The sequence below is a fragment of the Mastigoproctus giganteus genome, chromosome 11 (assembly GCF_048544385.1).
Source record: "Mastigoproctus giganteus isolate SK-2022 chromosome 11, ASM4854438v1, whole genome shotgun sequence".
NCBI lineage: Eukaryota > Metazoa > Arthropoda > Arachnida > Uropygi > Thelyphonidae > Mastigoproctus > Mastigoproctus giganteus.
Window position 1 is genome coordinate 21,935,333 of NC_143585.1, and position 24,976 is coordinate 21,960,308.

At 39.2% G+C, this 24,976-nt stretch overlaps 1 protein-coding gene across 1 annotated transcript; it reads left to right on the forward strand.

The window, feature by feature from the left end:
• The first annotated feature begins 5,630 nt into the window (after positions 1–5,630).
• Positions 5,631–21,075, forward strand: LOC150077770 (axonemal dynein light intermediate polypeptide 1-like). Its single transcript, XM_090384358.1, has 6 exons — positions 5,631–5,714; positions 6,935–7,059; positions 8,948–9,117; positions 17,526–17,704; positions 18,095–18,259; positions 21,040–21,075. The coding sequence occupies exons 1-6, from the start codon at positions 5,631–5,633 to the stop codon at positions 21,073–21,075; spliced, it is 759 nt and encodes a 252-aa protein (XP_090240484.1).
• Positions 21,076–24,976: the final 3,901 nt, after the last annotated feature.

Sequence of the window (24,976 nt, forward strand, 5' to 3'; positions counted from 1 at the left end):
AATTGGTTGGTGAAACAGACTTCCATTGTTTGTTGTGGAAGTTGATACCCTAAATAAATTTAAGGTTGTGCTGGACAGGTATTTGGAACGAACGGAGGAGTGAAATGGGAGCGTTTTTTTTTTTTTTTTGGCTGATGCTGCATAAGCTTTCTTTCTTGCATCATATGCCTCTACTAATGCTAATGCTAATGCTAATGCTAAAATAATGGAGTCATTATTCAAAGAAGCATTGCGGGATCATCTAGACAAGGCAACAGTAATAATTCGGACACCTCAGGGTTTGATGTTGGGACCATTGTTGGTTTGTATATTTATCAATGACATTAATGAAGGTACATCAAGCTTAATGTCAAAGTTTGCAAATAATACAAAGGTTGGCTGGGTTGTTAATAACAGTATGCTGCTGCAACAGGATCTGGAAAAGTTGGGTAGATGGGCGGAGAAGTGGCAACTGAAGTTTAACATTGACAAATGCAAAGTACTGCATATGAGTAGCAGTAACCTCAGAGAACTGTACCAACTGTGCGGTGTTACACTCAGGGTAGTGGAGAATGAACGACACCTGGGGGTAATTGTGCAGTCATATATGAAGTTTTCTGAACAGTGTAGACAGGTGCCTTAGTAGGTCAATGGGGTCTTGTCAATGATATACAGGAATTTTGCAAGCATGGATAAGGAGATGATTTAACCCTTGTATAAGGCAATGTTCAGGCCAAACCTTGATTACTGCGTACTGGTCTGAAAGACTCATTTTAGGAAGGATATAGAGTTGCTAGAACGAGTACAGAAGAGGGCAAGAAGGGTGGTGAAAGGAACAGAGCGGCGCTCTTATGAAGAAAGACTTAATTTCCGTAAATTGCAGCTTCTGGAGACTAGGTACCTGCGAGACGATCTGATTGAGGTGTATAAAGCCTTGAATGGATTGAGCTGGCTCAATGCTCATGGGATTCTTCCTCTTGCTCAGATTACAAACCTCAGGGTCATAGATACAAACTGAGGAAAGACAGTTGTAGAATAGATGTGGGGCAGTTTGCCTTTAGCTAACTGGTAGTTGATTGCTAGAACAAACTTCCTTCTGTTGTTGTGGAAGTTAATAGCTTAAATAAATTCAAGGCAGAACTAGACAAACATTTGGAATGAATGGATCAGTGAATGGTTGGTTTTTTTTTTTTTTTTTTTTTTTTTTTGGCTGATGCTATATAAGTTTTCTTTCTTGCATCATGTGCCTCTATTAATGCTAATGCCGTCAAAAATGTAATTGTAAACAGTTATTTTTAAATACATATATTTGATAATGATGAATGAACACATAACAAAGTACATTTTGAATTGGAAAAAAAATGACAACGTTTTAGACACTTTAGAACAAAAAAAATCTTTTTTCCCAATGGGTTTTTTTTCCTCCCACTTATTTACGGCTTAAAAAGTTTTAGTCGATATTGTATTCTCATAATTTTCTAGTAATATTTTTGGTAATGTACAAATAAAAAGCAAAATAAACATTCGTTTTTAATTTTTAAACTATTCAACTTCGGATGGTGCCCGATTGATTAGCCACCTTTGTGCTGTGCTCGCACACAGAGGCCCTGGTAGCATACTCTGATACCTCTCATTGACTACCCTGCCAACCTAGTAACATCAACAAACCAACTTGATATGCCATCAACATTTTTAATAAATATTGATAAGATTAAGAGACCCAGTGTAACTCTGAGGAATCATTATAACAGTCCACGAAGAGCAGTGTCTATTAATAACTATCTGTCTTCATCCACTTACCCATTCCTTTATCGATGGCAGCAACTTGCTCCTAATGCCACGCTGCTCCAAGAGTTCTGAATCCCATAATGATGTCAGGAACATTTCGGTGTTTTTCACACTTGGCCTGATTGGTCTGACTCAATAATAGGGGACATGATCTTTCATGTAAGTCCAATCCAGATTTCTCTGATAAACCCAGATGCTACAAAGGTACACAAGAAGCTGGGGGGAGGGCGGGGGAGAGGACTGCGAGAATTAACCATCATAGTTAACACTTCGTATATAAATAATAAATATCACACTAGTGTCTCCCGCAATACCCAAGTGTATTGGGTATTGGCTATTGTGTTAATTAATTGTGTGTACTCAATTTGCCTGTTTTGCTGGACGAAAAACACGAGTTACTGGGGAGAAACCTTGATATCTACGCCTGAGACCGACTACATCAGCCACGTAGTGAAGAAAGCCCATGAAAGTTCCTCGATTCATTGACGGGATTCGAACTCGGGCCTTTTCCACCCACTGTATAATATCTGTAAAATAAATGCCCAAGATTTATCTGTGCGTTTGATTTGGCACATGACCTTTCAAATATCAGAAGTCAACCCGCTGGATCCAAGTTCTCCCTATCATCGCAATTCAAAGGACTAGTTTTTGCAGCAGACAGTACAACAGATGATGTGCACTCCGCTCTGTGCAGTGTTCTTTGTCATCACACGGTTTTAAAAACTCAAAAATACAGACATTATACTGCTGCCTCGTAGCCTTAGCTGCTTTGGTGATTAACACAAATTACATATTTAATATTTACACCACATTTGGACAGGTCATGGTGATCATTTTACTTGAAAGCCCTCCACCTATGTAGAGTTTAAAATCGATTTATTATTAATAGATTCTTACATTTTGTCGATGTTTCTAGGGCAAAGATTCGTTTGTTTCTAGGGCAATCACCCTTATCTCGAATGACTCAATAAACAGGTTATTGAGTCATTGAAGTCACTGAAAGCGCTTTACCTGTGTTTACCTCTATACAGGTGATGCACTTTCATTTCGTGTATTCTGCTCTGCTTCGTCTAGTGATTGTAATCCTGCAATTGTACTTCATAGATGTAGCAAACAAATTATGATGGTCCGCCCCAAGGACACAATCACCGAAGAAACACAGGAGAAAACATCTGCTGCTGTTGTTGCACTTTAGGCACATCAGCAACTTAGATCATTTGCTCTGTAAATTGTGTTTCGTGGTTGATTTGCCTATTTGCTGGAAGAAAAATTTGACTTTCTAGGAGAAAAACCATGCAACCCTCATCTGAGACCGACTAATGCAACTACGTTATTCATAAAGCTCATAAAAATTCCTTGTGTTACTGAGGGGATTCAACCTTGGGTCTTTTCTGTGTAGTGCAGGAGGAAAGTGATTATAACCACTGTGTTACCCGCTAGGGCTTCACTAATGGTAAGAAGGAGGGCATGACTACATGCTAGACAATGCATTTTTTAAACTGAAAGTGATCCTTTGAAACCACTTAATGTCACATTGTTTTCATGTTTTAAAATTATTTAAAAAAAAAATGTGCAGAGAAAAATTTGAAAGTTTCAGTTTCTACAACACACATTTAAAGAAGGGATCCCGATTTAGTAACTTCACTACTTGCCATGTTTTTTAACAAGGTTTGGTTTCAAATCCCGTCGACGTACCCTTGTAGGTAGCACAGTTGGTAGAATCTCTGTCCTACCCACACTGGCTGGAAAAGATCCGAGTTTGAATTCCATCAATTACGGAAGGAATTTTTATAAGATCTTTTCACAACGTGTCTGAATCGGTTGATCGGAGAAATAGCATGATTTTTTCTCCCGTATTGTTAAAACATCAAACTAAGAGAGTTTGAAAGTTATGTAAACTTATGTTAACTCCAGAAGGAAGGGGATGAATCAGATTGATCCACTTGATATTGATGATTCGACTGTGAATGATCCTGCTCATGTAGCTGACAAACTGAATTATTATTTTGCAGCTACATTCAAGCATGAGGAATTCTGTAGGGAAGTGGAGACCAGACGTTTATCAAATTCTACCAGGGAGCTAAATGATTTTGTAATAACTAAGAGAAAAGTGTAGGAGAACTTGTTGAAGTTAAACATAAAAAAGGAATCTGGGGGTTGGATAGGATCTATTCCGTTATATTAAAGGAGGCAGCCAAGGGAGTAAGCAAACCCTTAACCTTAATTATGAGAGCATCCTTAGATTCAGGGAAAGGCTTCACGGACTGGTGAAGTGTAAATTCACAAAGGCGATCAAAGAATGACACGAGCAGTTGCAGACCTTTAGTTTAACTTCTCTCGGGGGAAAATAATGGAATCATTGGTTAAAGAAGCATTGCAGCAGCATCTAGACAAGACTGCAGTTATAGTTCAGACACAGCATGGATTGGTTAAGGGGAAATGTTGTCTAACCAATTTCATTGGATACTACAATGTGGTCTTAAAGGAACTGGATGCAAAAAATAATTTTGATATTGTATACAGGAAAGCTTTTGATACTGTTGCACATAAAAGACAATTATACAAATTCTAGTAGGGTGGCATTAAGGGAAAGTGGCTGCTATGGATAAAGCGATTATTGAATGTGGGAAGACTGAGAATGCTAATCAGGACACTGCCCTTCGGGGACTAGTGGAGAACACCGAACCCAGGGTTCGGTGTTCGGCCCATTGTTGTTTTCTATAATTATCAATGATATTGATGAAGGTATACTGAATTTAATGTCCAAGTTATACGAAGGCGCAGGGTTGTTAATGACTGTAATGATTGTACGCTACTGCAACAAGATATAGAAAAGTTGGGCAGATAGGCCGAGAGATGGCAACTGAAGTTTAGCATTGACAATTGCAAGGTACTGCATATTGGGTAGCATTAACCCCAGAGTAACGTATCAATTGTGCGGATGTAGAGCTGCTGGAATGAATACAGAGAAGGGCAACGAGATTGGTGAAGGGAACAAAGGGTTGCTCTTACCAAGAAAGGCTTAAATTCTGAAAATTGCAACGTCTGGATCCTAGGCCCCTGCGAAATAATCTGATTGAGTGAGGTGTATAAGGCCTTGAATGATTTCAGCAAGCTGATGGAATTCTTCTTCTTGCTCATATTACGCACCTGAGGGTAAATTAGTACCCATGGCTGAGTTAGTCGGTCTCACGCGTGTCCCCAGCAAGGTTTCCTCCCCTCAGAAACTCGGTTTTTCCGAGCAAAACAGACAAATCGACCATAGAACACAAGCAATTAACAGACATGAGACACACAGCACAGTAGATGAATTTAATTATTCGAGTGGCCTAAAAAAAATAATAGTTTGGTTTATTTTTGGTAACTGAGGGAGCATAAATCCAAATTGAGGAAAGACAGTTGTAGAATATATATGTGTAAATTTGCCTTTAGCCAGCGGGTGATTGATTTCTGGAACAAATTACCATCTGACGTTGTGGAAGTTGATTGCTTAAATAAATTCAAGGAAGAACTGGGCAAACGTCTGTAGCGATTGAAGGGATGAAATGGGAAGTTTTTTTGGCTGATTCTGTATAAGCTTGCTTTATTGCATCATATGCTTCTACTAATGCTAATGCTAAAAGAATGCTACAATCCTTTTGGAAGAAATTTTCAGTCGTCTTGTTCTCTAATTGTGTTTAAAATCGCTACTTACAAACGATTGCCCAATAATCTAGGCGAGCTCAATCACTGGGAAATTATTAAATATTAATAATTAATTCTGTGTTTAAAATATAAATCAGTGGCGCTACCTATCGCTAAATAAACAAAACATTGTTTGTTTGTGATCGAATGTTTAGTAGGTCCATCTTAAATCACAGAAAATGAAGTTGGCATTTAGTTCTCTGGTAAAATATGAAAATCCAATTCTTATACTCACTGATGAAGATGAGGAAGCAGCTTCTCAGGTAATAATATTTAATATGAGTATAGGAAGAGGTGAAAATAAAAAGAAACATCAATATTCTGTTCGTTCTTCAAATAGGCTTAGCGATATAACCAAGTGTTGAATATGAATATACTGTAGTGTATTTTGGTGACTATAGTTTTATGAATAGAATGGATTTGAAAATAAAATAAGCTTTTGAAATTTATTTAATTTTAAATTACAAATTTTTAATTTAATTTAAATTTAAATTATTTCTAAAGTGATCACTGAACCTCTGTTATAGGAATATTTTCAAGTGACGTAACTTTGACTGAATTCCTCAAGATTTTTTTTAATTCTTACTAGACGGTTTATTTATTATTTTTATTATTTTTTTTACTCCCTTGCTGGGAACAAATTTTTGGTCCAAGTATGTAGGAAGGAGGGATTCAAGGAAATTCTATAAAGTTCCATCCTATATATCCATATATGTAGTGTGTGGTAAAAATGTAAAAGGCATTCATGGAATGCCTTTTATTCCATGGAATCAAGGAAAGTAATTGAAGATCTTTATAGAGACCCTCTTTTTAAAGTCCCACACCTTTTAACGTCCTATGTGGTTGGTCCCGGCCAATTTTCATTACCTAATACTATTTTATGAACAATCGATATAACGCCCTTTTGATATAACGACCGTTTTCTCATTCCCTGGGGGTCGTTATATAGAGCTTCGACTGTACATCTGCTCTACTCTGCACCCTTTCTAATAGATCTATGGCCTTTCTAAAATGAGGATTCTAAACCTGTATTTAGTATTCCAGATGTGGTATAACTCTCGTCTTATGCAATAAGATAATCACGTCTTTGTTCCTGCTGGCAAAGTTCCTGAATATCATTGAGAGACTATCAAAACTTAAGAGTCATAAAGGAACAAAGAGGAAAATTGTCACAAGGTGTCTTTATTACAGGATTTTCAAATGATGTCGATCTCAACGAAGCTGTAAATGATCAGTCTTTGTTTAGAGACAAGAACAAAGACGTGTTTCTTTAGGCAGTTCCTCTTTGTCCTCAAAATGAAGGACATGCATTGAACTCAAGGGAATTCAATGATCCTTTAAAATATAATGACCCTTGTATTTTAAATACCACTGTGGGATTGCACGATAAATTGAGTTTTTGTAAGAGAAAAGTTTTCTCTTTAAGATTATAATCACTGTCAGTTTTCTTGGAAACATCACACTTCTTTGGCTTTATTTACAGGAATCGAAAATACCACGCTTATCTCCTGAGCCACCATCGATTCCACTCTCTCCTCAAAAAGAGCAGAAGGGTAAAGAAAAGAAAGACCCGATGGAAGAAATATTAGATTCAGTACTGCCTCCACAGTAAGAATATTTTAGTTGTTATGCTTCAGACGTTTGATAATACTGTATAAGTTTTTCTGGATTATAACTTGCGCTAAGTTAGGCTCAAGCCTCATATTTACATTATAAGTGGTTGTTAAATTGCTATCGAAGTACAATAGTGTGCAAAAGTTAGGTTGTAGCCATATTTTTATGATCTTTATTCATAATTTATATCATTTAGGGGAATGTGACTACTTTTGTGCTAGTAATGACTGTTCGATGGTATGGCCATCGTCATCACCGATCTTCACATCTTTTAAGGAAAAATCTTGAAAGATGTGGTCTGGTCGTAATCTTTGTAAACAGTATAAAACTCGTGAAAGCTGTTTGGCTGTAAGCAGCAATCATACTCCCTCTTAAATGCCTAGATTATGGTTGGTCAGTTTTGGGTAGTCTGATTAATTGGACTTAGCACATATACCAAGTTGGCTTTGCATTAGCAAGACTTACCTTATATCTCGTGGGTGCATCTGTTGTCGTAATATGGATTTCACTTGGCATGGACTCCAAAAGATGTTGTAGGGTGACCTGTGGTAGTACTACCTATGTGTTGCACGATCTGCCCAGAAATGCTAGGTAGTTGGTCATAGCATCGAATGTCCTTTTCCAGTACGTCTCAAACATACTCAGTTGGGTCGAGATCTGCGAGTTGGACAGCTATTGGGAGGATGGAGAATTCATTGTTATGTTCCAGAAATCAGTTAGCAATCTGCCGTGCTTTGTGGCGTGGCACGGCACGTGATCTTGTTTATAGACGCCGGAGTTATCTGGATATCTTGTCATTATGAAGGGGTATACTTCAGCGATGATAGAAAAATAGGACTTCCCATCAAGCCATTGATTAACGGCAAGCAGAATATCCCGAACATCTTCGAAACCAGACTCCAGCCTGCCGAACACCAACAATACATCGAGGTGGCATGGCCCCATGTTGCTTTCTCCAAATGCGGATACGTCCATCGGCATAATAGAATTTGAAAGGGGATTCATCAGACAACACTATAGATTTCCACATATTGGTGGCCCAGTGTTAGTATTGACGATTCCATGCAAGGTGCAGTTTCTTGTGTCTTGCAGTGAGCTTGGGTACCCACGACAGCCGCCGACTGCCATATCCTATACGAGCTAATGTCCTGGGCATAGTCCATGCAGATATTGGTCTTGCTGTTCCTACGTTACCTGGGTGTTTAACTTGACCACTTGTGCTGCGTTGCTGCTGTTTTACGAGACCAGACATACGATGCTCGACTATTCGACCGCTGTTGAGCCAGTCTCTGTACACTCGTGATACCCACAGATCTGGAACACTTAACCATGTTAGCTGTTGTCGAGATACTGGCACATTTATACGTTCGAATTCGGAAATATCTCGACATCGACCTATTCTTCCTCACAGACACTTAAAAACTGCTTGCCAATCTTGCGAACTACAATCTCATGTCAGCCGTTCCCAACTTTGAGACTTCACGAGTATCACAGTCCATTCCTACACAAGGGGGTGTTGCTAATGTAAAGCCAGCTCATTGCAATACTGATACAAAATTTGATATCTTTGTCTGTTCCTTCTTGTCATGTCATTAAGGAAAATAAGAACGAAGGCCCCAAATACTGATCCCCGAGAGAGCTGCACTTGCTACACTGTTCCACCCTGAAGAATATCCTTTTATGACTACTCTGTCACTCACGTTGTTTAGCCAACTCTTGACCAACGAAGAATCTTAGCAGTAATCCCAATTTGCTCCAGTTTATATAACTTATCATTTGCACTTCATTGGTTTTTCTTCTAATTGATCGACTGTTTTGGCGAAGAGAAGAATATCTAAACGTTTTAAAGGTCTATTATTGATGTTAGGTTATATCCTTACAGAGAATATGAAGAAGATGACCAAGTATATATATTTGCAGTATCGCGAGAACCGGCCACAAGGACAGACGTCCTTAATCTTCAACAACAACTGGGAGTTCAGATGCAGCAAAAGCAAGCACGGACAACGGGAATCTGTCCCATTAGGCGAGAGCTGTACAGTCAATGCTTTGGTAAGTACACCACCTGCCTTAGTCAAAATATAGTTATAGACGTTAAAAATAGACCAAGGGACAAAAAATGCAGCTGAACGAGTTAATGGTACCAAACACATACAACTGAATAAAAGTGCAATTTTTGTTTTGTAATTTTTCTGCGCATCCACTTTCGCCATTTTCGTCCAATTGGCACTCATCTGTCAAAAAATCAGAAACTTTTATTCAACATCTAATAGGACCACATGCATGTACCGCCCCCCCCCCCTCCGACGACAGCCCGTACACGTCATGGTTTGGATTTCACATAGGGTGTCTGAGACACCTAGTGACATCTACCCTCAAAGAATTGTCAAATTGGAGTTAGAAGTTCCAGATTTGACTTTTCTTCCATCAAGATATTTGTCAGTTGCTGTATTGTGGTCATTTCAGTACTGTATTGGTAAAAACTGCCTTTTACAACGTATCGACACACGCTCTGTTTGGATCACATCTGGAGAATTAAGCGGACAGGGTTGATGTTCTTGGAAATGAAAAAAAAAGATGTTCTTGGAAACCTTGGAAATGTTCCTCGAAATGGCACCATCCAGATTCAAATTTAGCCCAGTGGATAATTACGTTGTCGTTTTGAAAAAAAATACATCGCAGTCAGGACAGTGCCGTTGCCAAGGTAGGGTCAGCAGGTACATTCTACCCCCTGATGCCGAAATCTGGTATTCTGGCGTTTTTTTAACATTAGGCAATTGGCGCAAATCCTGGCTACGCTACTTCATTTTCAGGCTGAAAATTTAGCACTGAAGGGTGAAGTTGGTCCGAAATTTTAACTAGATATTCATTGGAAGTAATAGAAAGGGTACTAGGAAAGTTTTGCAATATGACGCAACAATGAATCACAGGACGCTGCTTGTTACTGCATGTTGAGACATGTTCATACGTGCATAGTAGCCGCCGCGCCAAGTCGATGGGCTCAGTTATTCATTAGTAGTGAGAGTGTAAAGTGCTTGTGATGGCATCGTGGTCACGAAATGAGATAAGGACAGTTTTGCGGTATAATTTCGTGCGTGGTTTAACCATAGACCAATGCTTAGAAGAAATGACTCTTGCACTAGATGATGATTGTCCACATCGTACAACGATATTCAGGTGGTATAGAGAATTCCAAAGGGGAAATTTCACTCTGGAGGAATCGGAGAGGCCGGGAAGGCCACGAACGTCAGTTACGGAGGAAAACGTTACTGCTGTGAGGAAAATGCTTGACGAAAACAGGCGAGTGACCTACCAACAGACAGAGGATACTTTGGGCCTAAATGCACCAGCAATTCGTTCGATTCTGCAAGATCATTTGCACGTGAAGAAATTTTTTGTTCTCTCTGGGTGCCGCATCAACTGACTGAAGAGCAGATGACACGACGTGTGACTTGGTGCCGGGAGATGTTAAAAAAGTTTGATAAGGGACAATCTCGGTATGTGAACAACATCGTGACAGGTGACGAGACTTGGCTGTACTATTACGATCTGCCGACCAAGGCTCAAAACAAAGTTTGGGTCTTTGATGATGACGACACACCCGTAATTGTCAGAAAATCCCGATCTGTAAAGAAGAAAATGATAGCTGTATTTTTCAAATCGAGTGGAATTGTGGAACGTGTCGTTTTGGACACGCAGAAGACAGTCACAGCTAAGTGGTATACTGAACAATGCCTGCCTAAAGTCATTGGATCTATGAAGAACCTGCGGCCAAAGTCAAGAATGGACACCTGGTACCTCCATCACGAAAATGCTCCAGCTCACCGCGCCAAAGCCTGCACCGAATATTTGACCACGACAGGACTGAAACTTCTCGAGCACCCTCCCTAGAGGCCAGACCTTGCTCCCTGCGACTTTGCACTGTTCCCGCATGTGAAAATGAAGCTAAAAGGGAGGCGGTTTTCCAGTGATGAGGACCTTCTACGGGCTTGGGACAACGAGTGTGCTTTACTCCCTAGTGAAACTTGGCAGAACTGGTTTAAAGATTGGTTTCGGAGGATGGAGAGGTGTATTGAATGCAGAGGAAATTACTTTGAAAAAATTAAATAAACAAAGCTGTATTGCAAAACTTTCCTAGTACCCTTTGTATAACCTAACAGTATGGGCTTCATGCATTCACAGAAGACTGTGGATGCATGGCTTCATAGAGATGCACGTCCCCTTTCATCCGACCATTGGTGCAAAAAAAAAAAAAAAAAAAAAAGCATAAACCGAGATGCAGTAGACAACATGTTCTTTTTCCACTGTTCCACAACTAATCTTGGTGTTGCCGGCACCATTCCAGTCGAATATTTCTATTTATAGAAGTGGCTTTCGTATAGGCATACGACTATAAAATCCCAGAATTTTCTACTCCTACCCTATATCGGCTAATGGGGAAACCCTGGTGTCTGCCAAAACAACACATGAATCTTACCCTATATCATGAATTGAAATAGGTCTTTCTTTGCCTAAATTGGATTTTTCAGTCGTTTGCGCACACTGGACTTTCTATTCTGATACACAATTCGTTTTAAACTCCTGCATTCTCCTCCTTGGAGTATTGATTTCAAAGATTTTTTTATAGAGAACAAAGAAAATCACTGATTTCCTTTGTTCTCTCAATTGTAGCTCCTGGTAAAAGTGCTCCAAAAAAAGCACCTTTCTGAAAATCTAAAAGATCATCTGTGTTCCCCATGATGAGATACGACTGAAAACTCCTAGGAAAGCGTATAGTATTTATTTAATACCAAGGAACTTGTGATCGTACCATGTGACAACGCAAATCTGTATACCGTCCATTTAACTACGTTGATGTCAATTGCAAAAGGTTTTCTAATTTTTTGTCCAGTGAGCGTAGTACTTTGGACTATTTTGAATTAACTCTTTTGGACTTTTTAATAGTGCCACATGCTGTTTTGCTTCGAAGAGATTTTTTTCTTCTCTTCGGGAGGTAACTTTCAATAAAGAATCGGCGAACGGTTCTAGCACTTAGTCATGACTCTGTGTATTAAAGTATCGCCAATTGAGTTAATAATCGTAAAAGTAACCCCAATTGAGTTAATAATAATTAGATGCCAACTCACCAGAACCCCAAGATCTCAGGGGAAATCACGGACCAATAGAATTACTGTTGGTCTACGGTTCCCCTGCAACCTTAGAGCCCTGGTGAGCTGGACTTCGCGACCTTATTAGTGCCTATTGCTTGCTAAACCACAACTGTGGTGATATTAAATTATCTAGTAAAACTACAGTAACTGAATTCAATATGACAAATACTACCTCCTGTCAAAATTCTAACGTCTGCACCATCTGTGGGACCAGCTCTGACCCCATTGTCCAATGTATTGAGTGCAAACAATTAATATGCAATGACTGTACACATTCTGACCTGAAAAAATTAAATAAAAGTCGGCGGAAATCATTCTGTTGTGATAGATGTCGACTCAGAAATTCTCAGAAAAGCCCTATAACTGTTGCAACGCCAAACAGCACGGAACCTGAGTCACTTTCCTCCTCCTCGGCTAACAAAGTTGAAATGCCGTACTCTAGTACATTTGAGACAAATATCATGCCAATAACTAGAAATACCGACTCTGAATCGTACATGGATGAAGCCTCTAATCCTTCTTTGTTGTCGCATCAAATCTCAGATGCATCAACTCAAACATCTGTGCTGTCAGAAGAGCTCAGCGCTAACTCCTTCCCTACGGAAACTCTGAATCCAACCTTTGGTATTCTGCAATCAACTGAATTCCAGGAACTACTCTTTAACACTATGCAGAAAATCCTCATTCAAACTCATCTAATCAGTGCACCTCATACTGCAAACTCTGAAATTCTCCTGGATTCTAATACACTCAATGAAGGAAACAGCGAGCTATACACGGAGATTTGTGGTATAAAAACAATATTAGCTAATCAACAGGCTGAAATTTCTGACATTAACGCCCAAATTAAAAATCTCACATCAGTTATGTCTTGCCACTTAAGGGAAGCTAGGAAGAATTCTGAACCTACTCTCGACACCAATGGGCTCAAAGTGAATACGAATTCTTCATTAACTGACGATGCCCTCAGTACTGAGACCAGATCTTCACCTTCCACCGGCCTCAATAGTTCTACTGCTGCAAATATTAACTTGCCCAAGCCTGCTAACATTCATGATTCAAGTCATTCAACTGAGCAATTTATTGCCAAACAGACTCTGTTAGATGATTCTTCTGATGTAAATAGAACCACTCCTCCCACCTACTCTCCTCTGCGGAACAGTTCTGTCTGTACTTCTATTTCACAAGCTCAGAGTCACCAAGCGGAATCCTCTTCAACATCAGTTAAGGCAACATATGCAAAAATAACTGCTGCCACATCTAATGAGGTCTGCAAACCTGTCTGTAGATCTGCCGCCACAGTGAGTAAACCTGTTTCTAATTGCCAGTCTCAAATATCGCACCAAAGATCAAAACAGAACAAACCGTCAGAAAATATTAAAGCATCTATATCTCAAGGTACTTTCTCCAAGCTTCCAGCCATAACTCATCAAACACAGAATGTAACTACTGCAGAAAAATCTCAGTTACTCAAACACAAGTATAATATCACAATTATTCCCACAAAAGACCGAATTTTTCTTTCTAGACTTGGACCCTCCACTAAATCTGAAGATCTTATCAACCTAATTAAAGAAGAATATGGTTTCGGAGTAGATGTCCGTTCTCTGAAGACACGATGTCCCGCCTACTCATCTTTTATAATAACATGCCTTCCATCACAAACAGAAAAAGTGTTGAATCTAAGATCCCTTTTATCAGGGGCTCTAGTAAAACGCTTCACGGACAGACCACCAAGGGAGTCCAAAATCTCCTCTCCACCGGCATAGCAATCAGATACCCTGCTATCTACACATACTACGTTCTCCTCTCGTCATAGAATCCCCAGATCCCAACTGTTCAGTGTTTACCTTCAGAATTGCAGGAGTATAATTAGCAACCTAAACCACTTCAGAGCAATCCAAGGCTCACATATTTACGACATTTACCTGCTCACTGAAACCTGGCTCTCCATAAATATTGATGATCAGGAGATTATAGATGGACAATATACAATCCATAGAAAGGACAGAGGATCTCGTGGAGGCGGAGTAGCTATTATACATTCTAACCATATACTCTGTGAAACTGCATCAAATTTCACAAATATTGAATCAGTATACTGCCTTCTTCATCTTGGCAAGTTAAAGGTTTTAATAGTATTGCTTTATTTTCCACCTCCTTTAACTAATATAGACCTCCAGTACTTAGAAAGCTCGCTGGAATCAATCTTCCCACTAATTCAATCTGCCGACATAGCAATGGTTTTGGGTGACTTTAACTGTCAAATGGCCAATTTAGAATCTTCTTCTCCATCACTGCAGACTAGGGCTCTCTTTAATATGCTTCACAGCTATGGTCTGGAACAACTTTGCAACTTTCCAACCAGAGAAAATGCCTACCTCGACCTAATATTTTCCTCTACTCATATAGATGTTCACACCGACAACCCCATATTTCACTCGGATCATTCACCAATTACTTTTGACATCACAGTGACTTCTCATAACTTCAAATGCAGCTCCCGTACTCCTCGATTCAATTTCAGAAAGGCTGACTGGCCTCTGCTCAACCTAGCTCTAAGAAACGTAGACAAGCAGCTCGCTGACGCTATGGATGACATCGATGTGCTCACCAACAACCTGATTAACTGTGTCCATTCAGTTATATCTGACATTGTTCCTCAATCCCATCTTACCGCACGCTCTACCTACCCGCACTGGTATAATAGTGAACTAATACGTAAAATTAAATCCAAAGAATTCTACAGAAACAAATATAAGCAAACAGGTGACAGTCAATACTATGAAATATTCAGCCTACTCCGCAAAGAAGTGAAAACTCTCATATTAAACTCCTACAACATGTATACAGAGTCAGTTCAGGATAGTCTGCTTACTCACAGAGATATCAAACCATTCTGGAATTTCATGAAGCATAAGAACATAACCAGTAGAAAGTTACAACTCCGAAACGCAGATGGAATTCTCTTATCTGACGAATTCAGTATTGCTCAAGAGTTTGCTAAACACTTTTCTAGAATTCAAACAAATGATACATTGAGACCTGCCTCATTTCCTGACTTCACACCTGTTAAAGATGATATCCTCATTAATCTCTTTATCACTGATGAAGATTTAAACTCGGCATTAAAAAGCATGAAAAATGACTATACTAGAGGCCCAGATGACATTCCAGGCCTATTTTGGAAAAGGACTGTCACTACATTGAAACCCCTCATACTGCGGATCTTCAACCTGTCTCTCAGGCTGGGGAAGTATCCTAAGCACTTTAAGCAGGTCAATATAGTTCCTATTTTCAAAAAAGGTGATAAAAATGACGTATGCGATTACAGACCCATAACCTTGCAAAACAGCCTGGCTAAACTCTTCGACACAGCAGTGCACAAACATCTCTTCGAATTCTTCAAGCCTTTTATCGATCAGAATCAACATGGTTTCTGCAGTGGCAAGTCAGTAGTCACAAATTTACTTCCTTTCTGGCAATACACCTCTGAAGCTCTTGATAACCACCTACAAGTTGATGCAGTCTACACAGACATATCTAAGGCATTTGATAAAGTCCCGCACGAACAACTTCTGAAAAAACTTAAGCTGTATGGCATCCGTGACCCTTTGCTCTCATGGCTACGCAGCTATATTACGCATCGTTCCTTGAGCGTTATCATCGATCAAGTGAACTCAGACTGTTTTATACCACTAAGCGGAGTACCACAAGGCTCTCCCTTAGGTCCTCTTCTCTTCATTGTTTTCGTAAATGATCTTCCTTCTTTCATCTACACCTCCAATGTTCAAGTTGCTCTCTATGCAGATGATCTTAAGATCTACTCAGCAGTGAAGGAGACTACCGATTCTCAACAACTTCAATGTGCTCTCAATAAATTCTCTCTGTGGCTATCTCTGAATGGCTTGTCTGCTAACCCCTCGAAGTGCAAAGTAATCTCTTTCTCATCTTGCAGATCTCCACAACTAATGAATACGGAGTATAGTATTAACTCTGTGATCATCGAAAGGTGTGACCAAGTTAACGACTTAGGGATTCTCTTTTCCAGCAGTTCTAAATTCGATGCCCATGTCCTTAAAATCACCAGCAAAGCATTCAAAACACTGGGATTCATCAAACGGAACACATACAAGTTCAAAAACTACAGATATGCGGTTATCCTTTATAAAACTATTGTACTGCCAATCCTTGAATTCAGTTCACCCATCTGGAATCCTCACACAAAGACTTTAACTAACAAAATTGAAGCAGTCCAAAAAAACTTTATCCGTTACCTTACGTACCGCAATCCTCTATTCTATCACTCAGTGTATTATGAATCGCTGTGTGATTACTTTCATCTAAGGCCTCTGTGCACTAGAAGAGTTACTGCTGACATCGCCCTCCTAGCCAAAGTAATCACTGGAATTTATGAAGCATCTGATATCCTGAGTAAAATAAACTTCAATGCTCCCTGTAGACAAGTCAGGAACCTTACACCGTTTCGCCTTGACTCTGCCAACACGGACTTAATGAAGTTCAGTCCACTGAACAGAATCAGCAAATCAGCAAATGACTCTCGCATTGACTTCTTTGACAACTCCCAATCACTGATGAACTCCATCCACAAGTTTGCCTCTTCACTTAAACTGCAAAGTGACTAGCTCACATCTAATTATTGTAGCTTATTATTTGTTATATTATTTTTCTATTCTCTAACGGATTAATTATTACTTGTTTTACCGGTAACTTAACTTAATACAATCCTCTTTTGTACATATGCTTTATTGTTTGAATTTGTATCAATGTTTATCGTCCTGTAGGATTTCACATTATTGTTATTATGTTTATTGATCTGATCTCAGATACACTGTTAATGGTTACCTGTTGTGTATCTTTTTATTAATAAAATAAAATAAAAAAATAAAATAAAAATAGGGCAGGACTCCACACGACCTGTACATCCAATTACTAATGCATGATAAACGCCCATCTTTAGATATGTATTCAATAGTTACGGTTCTCCCTCGTGAGTAGCACATTGGTAAAATCGCCATCCTCCCCACACCGGGTGGAAAAGACTTGAGTTCGAGTCCCATCAATGAAGGGAGGAAATTTTTATCGGCCTTTTTCACAACGTCCCTGAGTTAGTTGGTCTCGGGCAACATGGTTTTTCTCCCGGACCCAATGAAACTTGTACTTTCAAAGTGCATCGACGGATAAATGCCACATTATTGTCAAAATATTTGGTCACCAGATGTTTATAAATGTTAGTGTTTCATTATATTTTATGATCAAAATTTTGGGATGTGTCCTTTTCCATTACAGACGAACTGATTCGTCAGTCAACAATAAACTGTCCTGAACGAGGCTTGTTGCTATTACGCGTGCGTGATGAACTACGCATGACCCTGGCCACCTACGAAGCCATATATGACAGCAGTATTATATTTGGCTTAAATAAGGCTTTAGTTGCTGAACAAAGCAGAGAAGATACGGAGCAGTTGGTAAGTATATAAGAAAATGTTAATTGTTTTAAATATCTTTGCTAAGATTCGACAATAAATCATAAGGAACCTATGCTCATCATTGGATGAGATTTAAATCTTTGGAACAACCTTTTGCCATTTGCAGTTCTTGAAATCCAGTACTTCAAAGAAATCAAATCCAATGTCAGCAAGTGTCTTATGGCTTCCACCCCTCAACCCATTTATGGTATTGTTACTATGGGTTCTCCACCCTCTTTTTGGGTTGCCATACAAAGAAAGCGTTTGTCCAATTTGGGCAACACTTATGGCTGCAGGTCCTCGCTTGTATTTTAGTGTAATCTAAATTTTCGTAAATTCTGACAACATTTTCGAAGAAAACTGTTTAATTTCAAATGTTTGACTTTATAGATCTCATCTTTAGAGATGGAAAAGGACGAACTAAATGAAAAGATGTCGTATGCGAAATTGCAGCGCGATCTGGTCGAGCGAAGAGTTGGAGAACAACGCAAGATTGCTGCCAATAAGCACGAGGAGAGGATGACTTATCTTCGAAAATCCAATGAACAGCTGAAAGTAAGTTCTTAAGAAATATTGAAAAACATTTGGCATGCTTTGATGTGTTCGTACGCGTCTGTGTGATCGTGGTTCAAGCGTTCGTGACTATTAAATACGATGATGTTCTTGCGTTTTTTTAAATTTTTGTTCTAGGCCGTTTATTTTGAAAACGAAAGATGTCAAAATAAACGGTCATCGAGCAATGATCGATGCAGTTGGAGGAATTTGTTGGTGGTCACAACAGCTCCTCAGGGAGCTATGTGACTGGAAGAAGAAGAAGATATGGAAAATACTGATGCAGTCCATGAAAATGCTTTTTGAGGTAGTATAAAATTATTTAATACCATGACTGTAGTCAGAATGACAGTTTCTGACTTCAGTTAGAGGTCATTGAAAAATGACGTCAGCCATTGTCGACTGTCTTTAATAGTCACTTGATGGAGTATAATGCAAGATAATTGGAACTCGTCCCTGTGAGTAGGACAATGGGTAACTTGACCGTTCTTTCTCACAGCGTGTAAAATTTTTGAATTCAATTTCCTTCGCTGACCGAAATTAAAAAATACTTCCCTGTCTAGATGGAAGGTACATATCCTGATGCCTGGTGGCTTTGGTTTCCTCTTCGCCTATTTTAAACAACCGCAATCATATTCAGAGCATTTGTTCCTCCGCTCAAATGAACAATGAAATAAGTGGAGATTCATGTTATTCAAAGAGCCATGATGGAATTTAAAACTAGTATTGGAAATTAATTTCTATTGCTTCTTCCATGGCCTTCAACATGCATGCGTGCATCTGATTCTGATGGCATGTGGATATGTGTATATGCAAGCGCGACCCACCTGAAACGTCTGTTCAACTCCGCCTCGTATTGCTGTGAAGAACAGAAACAACTGTAAAAGGGCCAGAAATGGTGATTGGTGTAGGTTTGTGTGAATAGTGTTCATGTCCTGTTGTTGTTGTGTTCTAGCCATTTGGCTACCCAGAAGCATCAGTCACTTGAAGAGATGATATCTGGGTACTCGTCCACGCCACGGGAAGGTGGGCCACTCCCAGTAAAGCACGTACTGTCTCAAAAGAGACTCTGAGCCACCTGGCGTTGCCAGAAGGTGGGGGCCAAGATCCTCTGGGGGGGGGGCATTCCAGAGGAAGGAAGGCAGAAAAAAAAAAAAAAAAACACCCGTGGTACAAGTTAAAAAAAAAATGAAAAAAAAACCCTTAAATTTGACTGCACTGGAGGAAGAACTCAAGGCAAACCGCTTAAGAAAAAAAAAGGGCTGCGAATTATAGGTCCCTTAAGTCACTGGAGAGGTATTAATAGGTGCAGTAACAACAATGTAGCTTCGCTTCCTACACTCAAAAAGTTATTTCATATACCCATGTGAATTGGGTCTGTAAATTGCGTGTGTCCTCTGGTCGATTTGCGTCTTTTGCTTTACGAAAACCCCAGTTTCTGGGGGGAAGACCCTTGCTATCTACGCCTGAAACCGGTTAACTCAGCTTCGGAGTGTGAAAGGCCCATAAAAGTTCCTCGCGTCATCGACGGGATTCGAACCCGGGCCTTTTCCACCCGGTGTGGGGAGGACGGTGGCAATACCACTGTGTTATCTGCGCAGACAAAGACTTGGGTAGTATAAGACTGGAATGCCTTTAGATTGTCAGGCGTCTGGGGGCTCTGGTTGATATTCCGAGATATCTGGCACAGCCTGCAGCAGGGAAGATGTTTCCAGTTTTCTCGGCTGCCACGAAGCAGCGATCTGTTTGTAGCAGACTCAGTAGGTAACTTCTCGTTGAGGGATCCGTGTCCGGTAACTAAATAGGAGGATTCCAGGGTGAGAGAAAGCCAGGACTTTACAATTTTCGAAGTTGTAAAAGTGATTTTCTGGTAACGGAGCCCGTGTCTGAGGTATCCCATCTAGACTGCAAATTTTGAAAAGCTCATTATAACAGCGGACTCTTTCTGCTTTGGAGTCGGCATTGAGATTTAGTTTTATGCCATTTATTTTCATTGGTATTTTCCTTTTAATTCTGAAGTTTAGCTCTCTGAAGATTACAAATAGATCGAGCGGGAAAGTTCCAGCAATCACCTGGATGGCAGCTGTAGACACTTTTCGGCATAATCTGTGCGTGGCCAGGAGCATAGCACGTTGAATAGAGTTGACCTTATCTTTCATTTTTACTCACTGTACCAGGTGGAACCATTATCCCGCTTTGTAAGTCACAGTGGGAATGAAGACAGCTTTATAGTACAAAGAGAGCGTTTGTTTTGTTGGAGAGCTTCCAGTTGCCTTTGGAGATCCTCATGATTTCAGCTGAAAATCTTTGGTTTTAACCCTTAGGTACTGCAGATGCGGAAGAAAGCCTGATTCTGATGATTCACCACTATCTCAACTTCGGTTTCTTATCTGACTGGATCAAGACCGTGCGATGGTACATGGGGCCATGATGCAGGATCTTCGCGGATGACGAGCTAGTGTAATTATCGCCCTCCGCACACCGGGTGAAGAGACCTGGGTTCGAATCCTCTCAATGACGTAAGGCACTTTTATGGGCTTTTTTTTCACAATGACTGAGTTGATCTCAGGTGAGCAAGAGATTCACCTCCACTAGATACATTCCAACTAAGTACCAAGAAGTGACTTGCTATTTTTCTAATATTTTAAATAAGAAAATGTTTATTATTTCTAATATTTTGATAAGAAAATATTTATACTTTTTTTTCCCATTTTATATCTTTATTCCGATTACTGTTTTCTTTTTTATTTTCTTTTTATTTATTAATTTTTTCTTGTTTTCAGGATCAATTAGAAATGATAATAGCAGCGAAGAAATAACCATTTTACTCTTACAATAGCAAAAGTTGGTATTGATTTTCAATTTTACGAAGATATTATGCAGCATTTTTAAATAATAAAATAATAATTATTATTCACTAAAAGGATTATATACTGTGGATAATCTGTGAGAGTGGACTTCTTTTACGAAATGCAAATGTAGGAGCATATTTTACAGCTAAATATAAGAAAAGTGCCTATAAACGTGTCTCAAAAGTCTTTATTCATGAGATAGTAAACATTGATAATAAATAAATAAAAAAATATGACTGTGTAGAACGGGCTTTAAACAATACGAAACATGGGTGCTAGCACCAATATCAATAGTGTTGATCTATATGAACCATGCCAACGACTTAGTTATGAGTAGCTGATGTGGTAGAGGTCGCAATAGCAATGCCAACCAGTGGTAACATCATTATCGTTGCTGATGTAACCTCTTTATTATGGAAATGATTTTCTGCCAAATATTGCATAAGGTGAGAAAACGGATCAAAATTTGAAGATGCTAAATCAGGATTACAATATAATGGGGTTGTTATATTATGGTTTTAGGAGCATCGGCGACTATGGCTATATTGCCCCGTGTATATTGTCTGTAAATTGCGTGTGTTCTGTGTTCGATTTTCTGTTTGCTGGCTGAAAAACCCGAATTTCCTAGAGAAAAAATTATGCCACTCTCGCTTGATACCGACTAACTCAGCCACGTTGTTGAAAAATGCCCATAAAAATTTCTCACGTCATTCGAACTCAGGTCTTTTCCACCCGATGTAGAAAAGACGGCTGTGTTACCAACTTTGCCACTCACCAGGGCCTGCGATTCCAGGAATCTTTTTGATTGTATTAAGTATAATTCTGTACTTGTGACATGACACATTATCTTATTGCGATTAAGGGATTCGCCGATCGTAAGCAATTGCCAGACACCCGACAGCATCCAAATGTTGCCCCGCTAGTATCAAAGAGATCAATGTACACCATGAAAACAATCCCCACCATTGCACTGCTACCACTAGTCTTTTTAACTTCGAGGTGTCATCCTCAACTATTCCAAACTGTTTTAGGCTGGCCTTGATGGAGCCATGGCCGGTCAGCAAGAATGTAGTTTCCAGGTTTGGAGTAAACCAGGCCAGGGTGTGTTTGGTTAAGAAACTAATGTCAGGTATGAATTTTCTGGCTTCACCTTTGCTTCCAGAGGACCAGCGGGACTGCCATAAGTTGGTAATTTTGGATCACAATCTGTTCTTATCCATGGCATGGTAGTCTTTAGCAAGAGTGGAAATTCCCAGGAAGTTGGTTGGTACATCGGTCCTAGCTCTGTAGATGGTACATTGGTCCATAGCTCTGTATACGAGGCCACAAAAGGCAATGTAAAGACTATGACACATTATCTTATTGCAATGAAGGGATTCGTCGATCGTAATCAATTGCCAGATAACCGGTAGCATCCAAATGTTGATCCACTAGTATCAGAGAGATCAATGTACACCATGAAAACACTCCTGACCATTGCACTGCGGCCACTAGTCTTTTTACCTTCGTGTTTTTTTTTTTTTTTTTTTTTTTTTTTCCTAAGAGGAGCAATCCATTTCGGCTATCGACTGTAATTCTCCATCCATCCATTAAAGGTACGACAAGTTTGTGGTATAAACGTGATGTTATTAAAAGCGTTCCATTTCATGAAAAGGTGTACCTAATAAAATGGCCACTAAGTGTATAATGTAGGCTCTAGATTAGAGGTAGGCAAGAGTCCCGTTAGCTTCATTTCTTCTCCAGTGTTGTCTGGGAAGGCTGTTGTGGCTTATCTTAATATTAGTAGTTATCAAACTTTAGTGATCCGAGAACAATCTTTGAACTTGAAAGGTTTTCCGTTATCTCCAAGTTTAACGAAATAGTGTCTATGCTATTAATTTTCCCACTTTTTAATTAAAAAAAAAAAAAAACAGTTTGGGCATTAATCGTGAACCTGAAATAGCTTTTGGACCGTTAAGGTTCATTGACCACAATTTGATAAACGCTAGACCTTTATCAATTCCAATTACTTTAGCCGGCTGCCCAGTACAACGCTAATTGAACGATATTATAAAATTGTATCCTGTAATAAGATAAGCAATCTGCAGGTCTCATTAAGCTTCCTATTAAGCGAGATTAAATAGCAGCATTTCTTAACTTCTAAATATACCCAGGAGATAACTATGGCGCTCGTTAATGGGCGGTAAATATCGTCCTGAAGTTCTCCGAAGTGTTGAAATTTAACACCATTGCAGAAGCAACTTGATTGGCAATTAAAAAGATGGATCTAACGATATCAAATGATTGTTTATTCGTGTGTTTCGTGGAGTTGCTAAACTCTAAGATAAGAACAGCATAACGGTTGGCATCTTTTCTCTCCATGAACACATGTTGTACCAGAAACCAGAGCAGGATAAGATCCTGTAGACCTAGTCCTATTTCATAGAACCTTTGGCGAATTCTTTTTTATGGGAGTACCGCTTCTATGGGTAGATTTTCAAAATTATCTTGAATAATTTTTATCTGTAGACCCTAGGTGCTTTCATCCCTCGTGGGTAGCACGTTCGAGTCCAGTTAGTGACGTGAGGAACTTTTACGGACCTCTTTCACAACGTGACTGAGTTAGTTAGTCTCAGGCGACTGTAGCGTGGTTTTTTCTCCCGAAAACGCGGTTTTTCGTCCAGCAAACAGAAAATCGACCACAGAACATGTGTCTACTGGATAATACAGCCCTACCAGGAATTGTACCTTCGCACCAAAATGGATCGGAAAGTATTTGTGGAATGAAATGTAGCGTTCTCATTGTTTATAATACGTTTTATTTTATTCGACAGAAAATTAACAAAAATATTATGAATGAAAATTAAAGTTTTTACATTAAATGCATTATTATTAATATTTCGATACTAGATGGCGCCACCAATGGCCATAATTCGCTGACTGTAAAAACTACTAAAGTATACAGTATTATATAAATACATAATTCTTTTGAAAACAATGAAAAATACAAAATACAGGCAATTTCTTCGTTTTAAATATTTATATTTAAATATATATAAATTTAAATACATATATAAATATTTGTATATTTCAAAAGAATGCTTAAAATTTATATTCACATGGTTCAATTGTGATTAATTTAATTACATCGTTATTAGTTAAATAAACCACGTATATTTTCTTTTTCTAATTTGGAGTTCAACTTTATATATGAGAGGTGTTTGAAAAGAGGTTCATGGCTTGAGTATGAAGGGTTTATTTGAGAATACTGGCAACATGTAATTTTACAACATAATCCTCTTTGGAGGCAATAATACACTTTTACCACCTATGCTGTAATGCATTGATTCCATCTGAGAAGAAAGTTTCTCTTGGGCCTTCCAGGAATGCGGGTACCCACTGTGGCAGTGATGTCACTGTCGGTAGGAAAATGGATGCCAGCGAGTTACTTTTTCAAATTAGGAAATAGGTGAATGTCTGATAGTACTATATCCAGTGAATATGGAGGATGGTCCAAGATTTCAAAGCCGCACTCAGGCAATGCAGCCATGGCAGCGAGAAACTTGTGAGCAGGCGCTTTGTCCTGGTAAAATAAGACTCCTTTGCTCAGTTTAACTCGGCGTTTGCTTTGATGTTTTCACGCAAACCCCTCACAAGATCTGTAATATGCCTCTGTGGCTGTCTGTCCTTACTGAAGCTAATCCACTAGGAACATCAGCATCCCAAAAGACCGATGCCATCACCTTGCTAGAAGAAAGAAGAGACGGATTTTTTTGGAGGGAAAGAAGAGCTATGTTTCCGCTATCTGGACTGCTCCTTTGTCTCTAGATGAAGTGATGAATCCAATTCTCACAAACTTTGCAAAGAAATTTGCTCGATCTTCTTGAAA

Coding starts and splice junctions, on each gene's coding strand:
- LOC150077770 (XM_090384358.1), top strand. CDS start 5,631: ATGAAGTTGGCATTTAGTTCTCTGGTAAAATATGAAAATCCAATTCTT. Junction 5,715..6,934: donor ATGAGGAAGCAGCTTCTCAG/GTAATAATATTT, acceptor CTTTATTTACAG/GAATCGAAAATACCACGCTT. Junction 9,118..17,525: donor GCTGTACAGTCAATGCTTTG/GTAAGTACACCA, acceptor TTTCCATTACAG/ACGAACTGATTCGTCAGTCA.